General features: G+C 42.1%; 1 protein-coding gene across 4 annotated transcripts in view; it reads right to left on the bottom strand.

The window, feature by feature from the left end:
• The window catches only part of CAMK1D (calcium/calmodulin dependent protein kinase ID), a 219,777-nt gene that overhangs the window by 41,660 nt on the left and 162,540 nt on the right, over nt 1-15,577 (bottom strand). For all 4 annotated transcript variants that reach the window (XM_061368111.1, XM_061368112.1, XM_061368110.1 and 1 more), the window contains one exon: nt 2,488-2,626. In XM_061368111.1, coding sequence (XP_061224095.1) covers nt 2,488-2,626 — 139 coding nt within the window. The remainder of the gene's footprint in view (nt 1-2,487; nt 2,627-15,577) is intronic.

Genomic DNA, 15,577 nt, shown 5'->3' with positions numbered 1-15,577 from the left:
AAAGCTCTCGCTAGGTGTTGTGAGAGAACATCTCTTTCCCTGCTTAATATCCAGGCTCACAAAGAGGTCCAGCATCGGTGGCACTCGGACAGCCTGCTGGTAATGGCTGCCACTGTACCACCCAGACCTTGGGATCTTCATCTATAAAAGTGATGGATACCCAGCGCTTCAACATAACCCTGGTGTAGAGTTTTGCCCAGAAGATGGTAAAATTGCACATTGCCATGCAACACATTTTGTCTATCATCCTGCTGTGTGCTCCAGCTGCAGCCACACAGCATCATCAAACTCCCTGGGACACATCCAAGCCTGGATTTGTAAGGAGGAATAACTGCAGTGCAATAGCACCAGCATCTGTCTTCCCTCCTTCATCGCCACAATCTCCTGCTCTGGGGAAAGGGGAGACAAAGAAGTTCTGCGGTTGACGCTGCCCCTATTCTACTCTGAGGTTCCCATTCAGCTTCAAGTGGAGGTTAAAGCACTCTCTGGCACCCCAGCCCCCACATGAACCCACGTAGTGGCAGTTTTATCCATGTGACACAATGGCCACGAGAGGATCTACAATCTGCACCCACAGCTGTGAGCCAGCTGGGACTGAGGCTAACAGGGAAACAATTCTGTTCATGAAAATAAATATGATGTTGTGCCATTTATGTTTCTTTCTCATGATAGCTCCTGAGTTCCGTGCTTTAACTGGCTGTTATAAAGCTGACACTTCGCTGCATGAATCCGTTTTATACCATGGTCTGCCTTTGGTTTAAGTTACTCCTGACCTTTACTAGTGCACTTCTGACCTGCTGAGGGGTCGGCAAAGCTGGTATTAAGTGAAAGACAATTATTTCCTAACAATTTTTTCTAACTCACCTCAGGTTCCCACTTATTCCTATATAGCAAGGCTGAGAAACCTACCCATTGAAAACCTAAACTGGTTTAAAACCCTCTGGTCTTTCAAGCTTGCTAATTCAGAAAGCATTAATGAAGTGGCTCTGTACCAAGAGGAGTTGCTTGAACCTTTCAGTCGTTTTGTACATTCTGGACTTCCGTGGACCTTATGTGCTTCCATCACTTGTTATCTGATGCCGTGTTACTTAGATTAGAGACTTGGAGCCCAGATCTGCTCTTCCCAGCTACAGCAAGTACTATTTTGGTATCTGAATAACACATAATTACAATAAATAATTGTTATGGATGTTTCATGGGTTGTATTTTTATAGAATGGATTCTTTCCCAGAAATTTGTTTTAGGGATCAAGATTTGAAACTTATGCTTATCTTGGTATTTTATCCCTATTTTTGCCATCATGGTATGCTTGTGCTAACAGAAATTCTCTGCAGGTGCTCCTCATATGCCATATTTTATGAGCCATTTTAAGAACTGATACAGTACTGACAAAGACTTGCAAACAAAAGAAAGAGAGAGAACAAAAGCAAGTCTTTGCCCCAAAATACCCCTGGAGAAGGTTGGTTTGATCTAAATTCAGCATGTCCTTACATAAATTCTGAAAGTAATTTGTGGATGAGTCCACTTCCCAATTACCACACCTCATATTTTATTATAGGAACTTTTTAATAAGATTAATGTTTTAAAGTGGGAGCTACAGCTTCCCTTTAAATTACAAAGACAGTAATGCTATTAAGAGCTTGTACTACAGAACATCTGAAGGCCACAGCATCAACATCCAAGGAAATTCTTGTTTGGAGCATCCCTTCAAAACACAACCAGAGGTATTTTATTCACTGAATTCTTCATTTCTAGCAGTAAGCTTTGGTGGAATTAACTAGCTCAAAAACTGAACCCACAGTTTTCTTCTAACATTTCCATCTTTTTCTAATGTTTTCTGATAATTAATCATTTAAGATACTGAAGATGTGGAGGCTTAGCTGTGTGTTATGAAATCCAAGCCTTTCTGCTTATCTTAATGGCAGTTTAAGAAGGAAACAATACAGAAATAATGTTTTGGTTTGGGTTGGGTTTTTTTTATGTAATAACATGGTACAGCTGAAAGGAAAATTATCTGAAAATCACATTGGCACCCAATGATCCTTAGAAGAATCCTTGCTGTTAACAGTGCCTTCAAAAACACTGGTCCAAATAGCACAATAGGAAATCATTCAACTTTCCCACACTGTTTATTGTTACTAATTATTATTAAGTAAAAGTAAATATAGCCCAGCAGATCTGCAAAATACTTTACAGCAGTAAACACTTACATCCCAGCTGAGTTTCCTGCCTTAATGGAACATTTCAAGTCTTAATGAATGACTTTTTCCCCACACCCATCTGTGCAGAACTCCCATTGTAACAGCATTAATTGCAAAGGCTTCATTAAAACCAATTACATGGGGAGGCTTCAGAGCATCCCTCTTACTGCAAAACCTTCCTGAAACAGCCAGTCCCAGGGGGGGCTGGACTTAATATCTTAGACTCATATAATTATACAACTTTCATTAACATTTCTCAGAGGACTGAGTCACGCTGTGGTCTTACCTTGAGGTCCCTGTGCACAATGCCCATTCGGTGCAGGTAGTAGACAGCATCCAGGACCTGCCGGATCAGGGTGCTGGCATCCTTCTCAGTGTAGAACCCTTTCTCAACAATGCGGTCAAAAAGCTCGCCCCCAGACACTCTGGAAAACATGATGGGATGCAGAAGTATGAGGATATGGCTTGCCATATGCTTTTTACCTCTGGAGCTCTGAGTGCTCCCCACTGTCCCAACAAGCATTTGGGTTTGGTCTTCTCATAGTCCAAGGACTGGTCATGCTATAATGGAAAATAAAATCCATTGCACACCAGAGAGTGGGCAAAGACTCACTAGCACTTGCAGAGGAAAAGCACAACTCTACCCTAGCAAGAGCCAGTGAAGCACACACTGGTTCCTACACTGTATAGGTGAATTTAGTCTGCCCTTCCCACTGGTGCTGGCCCATGGAGGTTGTAAGGCTCCCTACTAGTATGATCCTTGGGGTTCACTTTTCACTTCATCGATCAAGGCTTGGGAAGGCTACCGGAGGAAAGCCAGGCTGAATGGGGCTTTGAGAAACCTGGTCTAGTTGAAGATGTCCCTGCTCATTGCAGGAGGCTTTGAACTAGATGACCTTTAAGGTCCCTTCCAACCCAAGCCATTCTATGATTCTCTTTTCTGTCTTTTCATTGGTGAGTGAAATGCATACAGTAGTTGCTGCCAATACCTATAGATCATTAGTTTATTAAAGGATTCTGCTTCTCTGGCAATTTTAAATGCTTTCAGAGGTGCCCTTCCTTTACTCTTATATGCTCATCTATCAGCAGCCACAAACTCTTTAGGCAGAGCACAGCCTCTGCCTGGCACTGGTAACAGACAGTTACTGAAGAGGGAGCACAGATTATCAGTGCAATTAATCACCAGGTGACACAAATGGGGAAAGGATTCCACAAGTCAAAAGAGGAAAGAAAATAAAACTTTGACATCCCACTATTTAATGTCAGCTATATTACACTTTTCCTCAGCCCTGCTAGAAATAACACATTCTAAACCCAATCTTAAATAAAGAATGGACACATTAAAACTCCCTGGAGGAGTATCTGGGGAAAAAAAAGAGGAAAGAAATGTCTGAGTAATTGAAATAATAAAACTGTCAGCAAAAACCTGTCCTACCAGGGTAAATAAAAGATTTCCATTTTAACAAGCAAAACCTATTAAAAAAATGAAATGCATGTGATAGGCTTTTTTTTCAGCAAGTTGCACCACTTAGCATATCATAAATAGCACAGTAAAACTTTCTTTAAAAACAAACCTCATAAAGGGAAAATAATAAATGATTACAGTCATTAAATACACATAAACTGGGACCTTGCAATTATACGAACACTGGGTAATTCAGCCACTCCAAGAAATAATCTGCTTGAATAATGCCATGAAGTCACTTCCTAGGGAAGTTTGGAGCCTGAATGGGGGAGAAGGCTACAGCTGAAAATGAACACATTCGACTTCGAAAATTAAAAGCAACCTTGCAAGAAGAAATAATAAACCAGATAATCCTCCCATTAAGTGCTAGGCAAACAAACCAAACAGCTTGCTGAAATACTGGGATTAAACTGAAGTTCTGCAGTAAAGGTGAAGTTCACCCAGTATCTGAAGTCCACCCACAAGACCCCTGGCTGTACCAGCAGCCCTGGGGATCGCTGCTGGCAGAGAGAGGATGGAGCAGAAGCAGTGGGATGATTGTGGAGCAAGAGAAAGCCTCTGGTACCATACTGAACTGGAGAGCCCATGACTTATGGCACAGTGGTGAAGGAGGCATGGCAGGTAGAGACTGCACTGGTAGAAGTGCCGTCACACAATAACCTGCTGTGAGATGAACATTGCACAAAAAAACTTGAATTAGAAACCCTTCTTCCCTAACTTCTCACAACAGGAGATGCATTTCCCACAAATATGCATATACAGAGGGTATTGCTCCAAGCACATCTCAGCCCTACGCACTTCACCCAACTCACTGCGTGCCTTGCCAAGGGCAGAAGCAACAGACACAACTCTGCCTTGCCATTCACTGAAGGCAGATACAGTTTTATTGAATCTGGCTCCTATTAGCTGACCGTCTTTACAGTTCCCCTGCAGCCCTTTTGTTTCCCATGGATTGATTGCACTGAAAATGGAGCCCACGCAGTCATTAATATGACTGAATGCAGCACATTTCCCCATTAAAATGCAGTGCGTGCTGGTTTGCATTTCATACAGTTACTTTTGTTATAGTCAAGAGACGCACTGCTTTAGTAGATACTGATTTACATCACATGCTTTCCTGCAGAAGGACTCCTTCAATGTTTGCAGTGTACACTTCCACAAATTGCTTTTCATTAAAATGACAGAGTTTCCCCCCATGCCCACCCACGACCCCCTTAAGCCTCATTCCTAAATTGAAAGCTTTTCTTAGTCAAATTGAGTCCAGTGCATCTACTGTACCCAGGCTCAATCTGTTTATAATTTTATTCCAACACACGGAAAATATTTGCAACCTCTCAAATGATGCATTGCAAACCAGAGCTTAATCCAAGGATTCAGGAGGAACAGGCAGTCAGTTTGCAGCCACTTTCTTATTCAGATTGAAAACAGAATTCCAGGTACATGCAAAGAGCCGAGGGTCCTGTGCTCTTATTTATTTGTGTTGTGACTTTGTGTTGTGGTACATGGGATTTGCACCGCATGTTTGCGCTCACCTATAGAGTCTTCCTGCTCTGGGCAAGAGCTGTGGCTGGGGTTCACCTCCCAGGGATGCTCTGCAGCTCAGCACCCAAGGCCATGGCTACTTTCCATATAGAGCTTATGTCCATATGGGTTTTCTACTCCAAAAGAGGGTTAACTCAACCGTAATGTCATTGGGAATGCTGCTCCCTGTATGGTGCCCAAGGACTGACGTAAATCAGTGCTGTTCCAGGAGCAAACCAGTGAGGGCAGCTGTGGGGGAGCATTTGAGCTCTAAACTCATGGTGGAGATGTGGCCTGTTTTGTCTAAAGCTGGTGGTGAGCCCAGCCCCCTCTACCCTGCCGAGACAGGACTTGGCATCCTGCTCTGAGCAGTGCTGGGCACTCACAAAGCAATTTGTTCGTTCCAGTCTTTATTATTCTGGAATTATTATTATTTCTTTTAATGGCAGCACAAGCTTTGCTCTCTCTATGGCAAATCTGAGCAGTGCACAGAAGGCAGAGTTGAAACTTCAGTCAGTAAGAGCAGAATTGGGTCTTTGTCTTCAAGAAATTTAAGACAGCATTTTCTGACCATTAAGAGAGGGTAGGAGGAATTTCTCATTAGTGGAAGAGGACTGCTCCTGTCTTGCAGCTGGCACTGGCTCACAGAGCTGGACACACTGCCCCAAACAACAACACAAGGAACCTTTTTCCCCACTGATTGTAGTCTTGGTTCCCAGCAAGGAAAAGTCAAAGGGGGAATAGCCAAGTGCAGTTACTTGAAAAGCATTTAGCCCTGGGAACAGCTCGAGTGTCATGCCATGATCCTGAGTCGTAGTTGCCTTGCCTAGGGACTCAGAGCTGGGTAAAAATAAGCAAAAAGGCTGCCACTGCATCTTCTCTAAGGATGCCTGATGGCATCCCCTGCAAAGTGTGTGTCTCCATCCAGTGGTCATTGCTTGGCCACCAAACAGTGGCTATCCCTGGGTTCACCAGGTAGCATGCAGAAAGCCCAGCACTTGAAGAAGGAGCTGAGCTGGCTCAGACAGGATAAAAGGACCCTCAAAGAGCTCGCAGTCCTCACTGTAGGTGAAGAAGGCACTCTAACATTGTCCTAATATTATTCAGTCCTTGTCATTACACAGTCTCTACATTTTTGCAACTCCTAATTTACAGATGTAACTGGGGAGAGATGAGGAAACATTTCATAGAATCATAGAATAGTTAGGGTTGGAAAGGACCTTAAGATCGTTCAGTTCCAACCCCCCTGTCACGGGCAGGGACACCTCACACTAAACCATGACACCCAAGACTCTGTCCAACCTGGCCTTGAACACCGCCAGGGATGGAGCATTCACAGCTTCCCTGGGCAACCCATTCCAGTGCCTCACCACCCCTACAGTCAAGAACTTCTTCCTTATATCCAACCTAAACTTCCCCTGTTTAAGTTTTAACTCATTACCCCTTGTCCTATCACTACAGTCCCTAATGAAGAGTCCATCCCCAGCATCCTTATAGGCTCCCTTCAGATACTGGAAGGCTGCTATGAGGTCTCCACGCAGCCTTCTCTTCTCCAGGCTGAACAGCCCCAACTTTCTCAGCATTAGTATTACACCTTTACTTTACATTAACCCATTTCCCCATCAAGTTCCTCAGGAAAGAGCCAAGCTGACAAAGAAGACAACCTCTGCTGCAGGCATGGAGAAAGGACACGATCAACCTTTTCCCGCGGGAACCAAGTCCTTTGCAGTACCATCAGGAAAGCAGATCGTGCAAAGTTTCAGAGGCACGCTTTGATGAAAGATGAGCACCAAACAAAAACTCCATTGTATTTTATACTCCACTGTATCAAGAGCCAGTCTCTCTGGACTTCTGAATTTTTTGCCTGCAGTGAGAAACCTTCACCTGCACACTGCAGGTCACTACCAGGTACCTGCCAGATCACTACCACAGCCAGGCTGCCTGGCAGGGAGCAACCCTATATATGTTACCTTCAGGTAAATAAATATATGAATGAAAGAACAAATAAATGCTAGAATTAAAATGATATTAGTCATGTATTGATATTAATGCATTCATGTTACTCTTTATTTCTCTTGCTAATGCCACCTGTGTGTACAGAATATATCCTCTTATTTATTCACCAGTGCATCCCCCACTATTATCAAGTGTTGGAACCTTTCTCCTTGTTTTAGGACCTTGAAAAATAACACCCTCTGAATTATCCTTTTGACTTCTTTGCCATTTGGCAAAACATTGATGCTTTCCTTTTCTATCTCTCTTGGAGTACAGGCTGGAATTGCTCTGGATGGTTTACTGTTTGACAGTTTAACTGCTTTTTATCAAAAGTCTTCTTGATGAACTCATCAGAGATGGATTCAAGCAAAGAATCCCATCAAAAGCACTCGTAGGCTTTTCCCTCCAGAAGTGTGTGAAGAAGTTCACCTGATGCTTCACTGCAGTGCAAGCCATCATCCAGCTGCTGTTGGACAAGCCATCAAAGCACCATCACACTGGTTTAGAATAACCAGCACGGAAAGGGAGAGATGTCTCTAAGGACCCACTAATACTGTTAAAACCTGCAGATGAGGGATACCTAATGAAAAGAAATTTGGAGTGGGAGGCATCCCAAATCAATATGAAAAATAAGTTGGATATGAGCATTACCCTACAATCGTGAACAGCCTACTGATCAGGAGTTACACATTCACAGTTTCTTGTAATATAAATCAGAAAAAGCACATAACTCAGCCACCAGGGCATGAAGCTGTATGAAGTGATATAAAAAAGACTAAAGGAACCATTCCTGGGAAGTTTCAGCTTTGAAAATTACTTTCCTCTAATGAAGCAATTCTTATTAATAAAAATATCTCTTTTTTTTTAAATTTATTTTGTTTTTAATGGGGGGCCTTTTTGTTTGGCTTTAGACTTTCTCTGTATTGTGAAAAATGCATAATAACCAGAAAGCAAATCTGGCCAGCTCTCTGTTCAAAAGGAAAGAGAAACTGGCTGCCTTCATCTCACTGTTCAAACAACGTAACACATAAAAAGAAAACGAGTAAACAGATTAATAGATTTTAAACCCAGAAAGGAACATTATGATTATTCAGCCTGACCGCTTGCAAATAGAAGTACGTGATTAAAATTCTCCTTGTGCCAATAATCTAAGGTGTTAATCAGGCAGGGACAGATATTGCTATAGAAATACTGCATATCCTACAGAGACTTTCCTTTTTCAGTATACATCTCAGCAAACTGCATTGGCTTTCTCATTTGCAGCACATCATAAAATATACAGCTCGAACAAGGCAAGGACTTTCCTTGTTATTATAGCTTTAAATCACCCACTTTTAAACCTGATGGTAACAAAAAGCTCCAAGGCCACCAATGAAAGAGAGCAGGATTTATTCTGGCTTATTTTTACTAGGACACAGGTGTGTGCCTGCGGTAGAGTGGGATGGATGGGTGTTAGCACCTGCTCCTTTGATAGTGCTGTTCAATGCAACATTGCTATGGGATTTATTCAGGGGGGGCTGATGGTTCCTCAGCCTTTCATCACCACTGTGATGGTGGCTGCACCAGAGGGATGCTCCACATCCTGAGGGGTTGTTTTGGAAAAGTTTGGGCAAAAATGGTGTGGTTGTCTCTCATAACCAAATTGGGCAAACCACAACAGCTCCTTCCCTGTATCAGAAGTGCCATATGACGTTTGCTGAGCAGCTGTAATGATTTGAAAGCAGCTGTTCTTTGGTGAATGGACCTCTATTTCCACTGGGACAAGACAGTTAAGTCTCTGGTAAACTCAGCTCAGGGATGTTACGCAGTTTGGCAGCTAAAATCTTTGGAGACCACATTTTCCTTCACAGAATCCCTACTGCTGAGGTCTTCCAAGGTCCATGATTTTTTGAGTTTGATGCTGTTTTATTCAAAATTTTATTCCATATTCAAATATCTGACATTGTATTCAGAATTCTCCCTGGTTCCATCAGCTATAAATAGTGTGACAGAAGTAATAGCAACAAAATGACAAAGGACATGAGGTTTTTAAGCCTTTTGTGACTAAATGTTACTGACTGACAGCTTATGACAGCTCTTCAAATGCCAGCAGTCCGTTTGCCTCCATCTATGCTTGTTTCCCCTGGCAGCCATGTGTGGAGGAGTCCTAGGACCTGCCAGCTACCACAACACTCCCACAGCGCTGGCATCACTATTTATGAGGCACATCTCTATAGTAAAGCAACCTCTACTGATAACCCCGCCATGCAATCAAATACTAAGGAATACTGTATCAGACTTTCACATCTCCAGCACTCTGCTGAGGTCTATAAATATAACGATGGGCAGAAGATGGGCACATCTTTTCCGCTCTTTTAAACTCTTATAGTTTGATTGGCACCTCCACAGGAGCCAAGGAATCATCTAGTATTAGCAGCTTGATCGCATTCAAGTGTGCTCCTTGCCATTTTAGAAAAAGTATGGAGTGTGGTGAAACAGAGGAACAAGTTGCCCAGAGAAGTGGTAGATGCCCCATCCCTGGCAGTGTTCAAGCTCAGGTTGGAGGGAGCTTTGAGTAACCTGGTCTAGTGGAAGATGTCCCTTCCCATGGCAGGGGCGTTGGAACTGGGTGAGCTTTGAGGTCCCTTCCAACCCAAACCATTCTCTGATTCTATGACATATATGCTGTCTATTCAGCCTGGTTTTCTTCATTGTTTTGCATTAAATGAAAAGACAGTGCTGAAGCTCAGCGATGGTGACTTGCAACTGTGTCCACCATGTCAGTCAACAGTTTGATGTCACCACACATGAATCTATCCATACAATGGATTCACTACAGGTTGTACTGTGGAAAAAAAAAATCATTAAAAAGGGTAATTAAAATATGCACAGTATCCATTAAACGACTCAAAAGCTTAGTTTTAAAGAAGCAATTGCTTTCTGATGTATTAATTTCCTTATTTGAGATATCAGCAAATCAGTGCAACCACTGTTGTTCATTGTATGTACATAAATATATATTTAAATAGATTCAATTTTGTTGCCTCAACCTTTCTCACTTTGCTTCCAGAAAACAGAGAAGTAGAGCTCTGTAGACAAACCATCACACAAAATACATTTTCCAGTATCTGAAGGCTGGAACAATGTATTTCCTAACTGCTGTCATATTCCTCCAGCTCTCCATAAAATAAGTGGATAGTTAAAATCTGGAGGAGATCCCTCACCTGACAGCAATTTAAAAGTAGGTCATGTCTCAGGACTAATAGGCTGGGTTTGTTTTCCTTATGACTTGTTTTCCAATGGAAACCAACCTCAATGTCCTGCCAGCATTAACTAGGAAGAACAGACCTAAAACTAATGAGAACCAATGCAATTGTAGGCGGAGACTGTAAATTAGCAATGTATACTAAACAACTGTGAAATCCAAGATGAATGCAGCACTAAGAATTGACCTAAATATCACAAAGGAGCACAGAAAAGGATCATAAAGTCAGTCTCAGCTGGAGCTTAAACAGCTCAATTTTTCTTTGAGTAACACTTAATAGAAATTTGCTGTTGTGTGCATATTCCTTTCTCTGAGTCTGATTTCCACATGCTTTCTCACAAGTAAGTTTGCAGGCAGATGTCATCACGGAAATAGCCAATGTTAAGATAATATTGAGTAACGCCTCAGTGCAGAAAGAGCTCTGAAGTCACAACTGTATATATATTTAAAAAGCCATTAATGTGCTCTTCAACTTCTGAGAAAGTTTGGGGAAACTTGCAGGGAATTGATAAAGAAAAAACAAAATTCTAATTGCTTATAATGAAGTATTCTTAATGTAACTAAAGTAAATACAAGGAAAAGCCCATTTTCTGGTATATACACAATTTTAGAACATAAAATATCTATAAAAATCAGGAAATAAGTGTTGGAGTTATCAAGGACAGTTCCCTAAAAGCTCTGTGGCCATGAAAAAGCAAGCAGAAGGTTTGGGAGAAAACTGAGTGCAAAGGAGAAAATAACTTGTCCCTCTAAGCATCCATGGTACACTCACAACTTCAACATTTTTGACAAAGTTCATCTCACCCAAACTTGCAAGTCAACAGAATAAGCACCTGTATGAGAGATACTACCCCCATCTTTTTCAGTCAACACCAGGAAGGAAGCATTTCTAGGATGTGATGCTGCTAAGGGCACACTTCAGGGTGTGAGGAACAGAAACATCCATTTTGGTGTTCATTCAGACAAATCCCAACTTGATGACCCAAAGATGCTCTGGCCAAAAGTACAATCAAACTTGGGAAAGTGGGGAGAAGAAAAGCAAGCAATGCCAGAGAGCTTATCCATGAAAAGAGAGATCACATTTACACATAAAAGAGATGACAGAGGAGATACAAAAGCACTCTGCAAAGTCATAAAAAGGACGGAGCATAGGAAGAGAAATACAAAGAATTATTTCACACCACAGATGGGAAATGGGGGACCTTGTGGAATTAGCTGGTGGTGGATTTAAGACAAAAGCCTTTTTCATCTGAGGAGCAATCCTGGAACAGAGGAATCTTTGGTATGACCCAATGAAATGGTGCTCATGTTCTTATGCTTGTGCTCATCAAATTAATTATTGAATTATTCACTCAACTCTGGTCTTAATGTGCATACCTATAATAAGGGAGTATTTTGATTCATTCACTTAAATCAAATATGACAGATTCATAGATTTTAAAGCCAGTATGATAATCTAATCTGACCCCAGACAAAACAAAGACTGTACAATTTTTGCCTCAGATCCGTAGCTCCTGGCTGGACAAAAGGCTATCGCTTAGCAGTGTAGCCAGGCTTGACTTAGTAGATACCACTAATCCCTTGTCTGCTTTGTCCAGTGGTTAATTACACACACCAACTAATTACACTGAGGGGTTTTCCAATGATAATTTCTGATGTCCCACCATTGGATCTCTTTCAACACCACCTGCAGACTCTTTAGCTATATTAAAGTAACCTTACTCTTTTTAGGTTTTGGTAACTTCATTTTTCCTGTTTCTATTTGATATTTCTCTCTCTCTCAAAAAAAAAAAAAGATATTCAACAGCTACTTCCACAGCCTCTGTGAAGAGCTAACTAGAAGCCGAGTACATATAGAGTGATGCTCATTTCCAGGTTTCCATTTGGAAACTTAAATTAGCATGTTAAGTACCTTCATTTACCTCTGCATCAGTAATGATCCGGCCATTCCTGGACAGGATACAGACCAGTGCTCAGTATCTGCATTTCAATACTAAATCAAATATAGTCTAAATAGAATATGGAGTTTCCAATTATCACTCTCTTCTGAACATCATTTGTTCACTCTGCTACCTCTGATGATTTTTATCTCACTGCTGTGCAATCAAGCTATCCCCATTTTCCACAGTAGAGTGTGAATTCCTCCAATTTTGAGCAGCATAGAGAGACATCAAACTGAATTCTTACAACTTCGATGCAATCACAGCTAAGTACAACATATGTGACTGTTTAGAGCAATATTGTATCTTTATCTAGTAAACTCAGTTTCAACAGGAGCTGCAAGGGCACTTGTAATGCAATTGTAAGAACCAGAGGGAATAGATATTGAATTTGGAAACCTCAGGATTGTACACAACTTGATTAATCTCTTGCTCAGACATCTTTCAAGCGGGACACTGGCCATGGTGAGTGAGGATGAGCAGCATACGCAACCAGACAAAAGCTATTAAAAGCCGTTTATGGTAAACACAGTGGTCTAAATCCCACTGCTTCAACCCCACTGCAATCCATGGTGCTGAGCACATCCTGCTATGTCCCACCTGAGAATTTCCTCTCACTCTATTAACTGCAATTCTGCACATTACCCATCCTTTCCCAGCTCCGTGCACGACGCCTGTGAGTGGATGTGATTCATGATGCTGCTTGTGCATTGCTGACAGGCCAGCAACAGCACCCTCAGCTAAAACTTGTGTTTATTTGCAGATCACCAGCTGCCTTCTCCTGTTAGCAACAGCTCATTTCCAAGCTGGCCGTCTGCACAGATAAGGCATGGCAGAGACCAGGAGAACCCTCTGATTTATTGTGGTTTGGCTGGAGGGTGGCAGCACAGATATTCTCTCACGGCCTTGAGGGAAGATTTATGATGTACAAAAGGCATCTGGTCCTAATTCTTGATATTCTCCAAAACACCCAAAAGTTGGGCATATGAAGCACCAAGGCTCAAGTGATTTTTGCTCTTCAACTACCATGAGATGAGCTCCTCAAGGAGATGCATCCCCATGAGAGATGGGAAGAATGAGGTGCCACCAGCAGCCCATGAAGTGACCAGGCAAAACTGGCCAGCAGAAAATATGGCCTCCAAAAATGCTAGAAAATCATGAGTGAAACAGCTGGGCATGGAGAGAGCAGAAAGAGCGACCCTGATGACACCCTGTGCTTGCGCAGTCCATGTTGGCTGTCCAGCACTAAAACCAGGTACCAGAGTCACAGATTCACTGATTTTATTCTATGACATAGCTGAATTTACTGCCTTTTGAAAGAAAAACCCTACCGTTCCTGGAGGGAAAATATTTGTTAAAAGATCTAGTAGGAGCATAGTACACAAAAGAGAAAGTTTCCAGAATGTCCTACATAAAACAAATGTGCCCCAGGGCTTATTATAGTAATTCTTCAATTATTGCTTTACTGGTGGCTGAATTAGCCCAGGCCATTGTGATGTTTCTAATGGAAATCATCAATTCATCATGGAGACGACTTCCAAGAATCTAATCACACAGATGAAAACAGACACATGGTCATGCTAATAATGAGGACTTCGGCAAAAGAGTGAAGATTTTATGCATCTGTTGTTTTTAAAGGTAGTTACTTGCCCTGTATCTTAACAAACCAGGCTGGCTGGCTGCCAGGCATTCTGTTTTTTTACTGGGACCATCCCATGGCCTTGGGAGAGATTTTAAATATCCACTCATACATTATTGCTCCAAGGCTGCTGTCTGTTCTAGCACTTTACACGGTTGCCTTGACACAGAAAGCCAAAGTCTGCAGCTAATTCTTTGTTAATCAACAGAAGTAGCTCCACAGGAATTTTATTTTCAAGGCAGAAGAGCAAATCAATGCCAATAAGCAAACCCTTACAGTTCATGCTCAATATTTTAGGAGTTTGTGTTACCATCATTGTGTCTATTTCTATAATCTTCTAATAGGTAAATTAGTGGCAAACTATAAAAGCTGGTGCTTGAAGAAAGCAAAACCATGACTGATACAACGAATAATCAAAGTTAGCTGGAACAATGGAGAAAGAATGAACCAGATTGTGCCAGATGCTGTAATCTGTGGGAGCTAGATCCAGCACCAAAAGCCCAATACAGCATAGTTCAAGGACTTTTCCCCATCTCACAGCAAACTCCTTGGTCATGTTCTCAAAGTCAGACCATCAGTGTGTGGATTGTGGTGGTGCTGGAGCAGGGCACAGTGACACTCCTACCCATCCCACAGAAATCCCCCTCCCAGCAGTGGCACCGCAAAGGCAGCTCCTGGGAAGGACCACCCCAAAGCAGAATAGGCTAAGAGTGAGGACATGGTCCTCATCTCCCTCAAGCCAAAGCATCCAATAGGTCTATTCTGAAGCCTCAACACAAACTTGTTGCTTCCTACTATTTGACACAAGCTGTGCACAGTTCTTCCTTGAGCTCTACCTCCTGGGGGCCATAAGGAATGTAATTCCCCCATGCTTCACATTTCATACTTAAACTGCCCTATAAAACCCCATTCATGAGCAAGCCCCAACCAACAGCACAAATACAAGCTGTAAACCTGCTCCAGCTTCAGATTACAGCCGTCAAACTGGTCCTCACAGCTCAACCTGGCTGCTCTTGGGGAGGCCCATGGCAGGAGATCACCAGAAGAGCATGCTTTCTGCCAGGAACGCTGGTGGAAGGCAGCACACATGGTTTGGGACTGTATCCGAGTCCTGGGGTATGCAAAGAGTTGTGCTGATGGGTGCAATGCTGAGCTGGTCTGAAATGCCACTGTAATAACTCAGTACATCCCATAGGGAATCCTTGGCATCACCATTTAATTGCTGTCTACTTTATTTTGGCAGTATAGGATCTAATCTGATGGTGGGCATTCTTGCTGACAAAACATGACCTCACAATTTCATGCATTCAGCTATGATTAAAAAAAATACGTTTTAATCTTCCTTTTACATTTTATAGGGATACTCCTAATTGCCAATCCTGGCTCTTCAGCATCTGTTCCATATGTTATAAACAGAGTTATGTGAAAACTAAAATCAAATGCTCCTCCTCCATCCCAAACGAATACTAATGATTAGATCAAACCCAAACAATAATGTAGTAAATGTAACCCTCACCGTACTGCTGTGCTGTGTGATTTATATACCAAGGATAGCAGGGAGTTTAGAAAACA

The sequence above is a fragment of the Neopsephotus bourkii genome, unplaced genomic scaffold, assembly GCF_033783945.1.
Source record: "Neopsephotus bourkii isolate Nb327-2 ecotype Australia unplaced genomic scaffold, CSIRO-AGI_Nbou_v1 NB_1423, whole genome shotgun sequence".
Classification (NCBI taxonomy): domain Eukaryota; kingdom Metazoa; phylum Chordata; class Aves; order Psittaciformes; family Psittacidae; genus Neopsephotus; species Neopsephotus bourkii.
The sequence above is the reverse complement of the archived record's forward strand: the minus strand, read 5'-3'. Positions and strand labels throughout refer to the sequence as shown.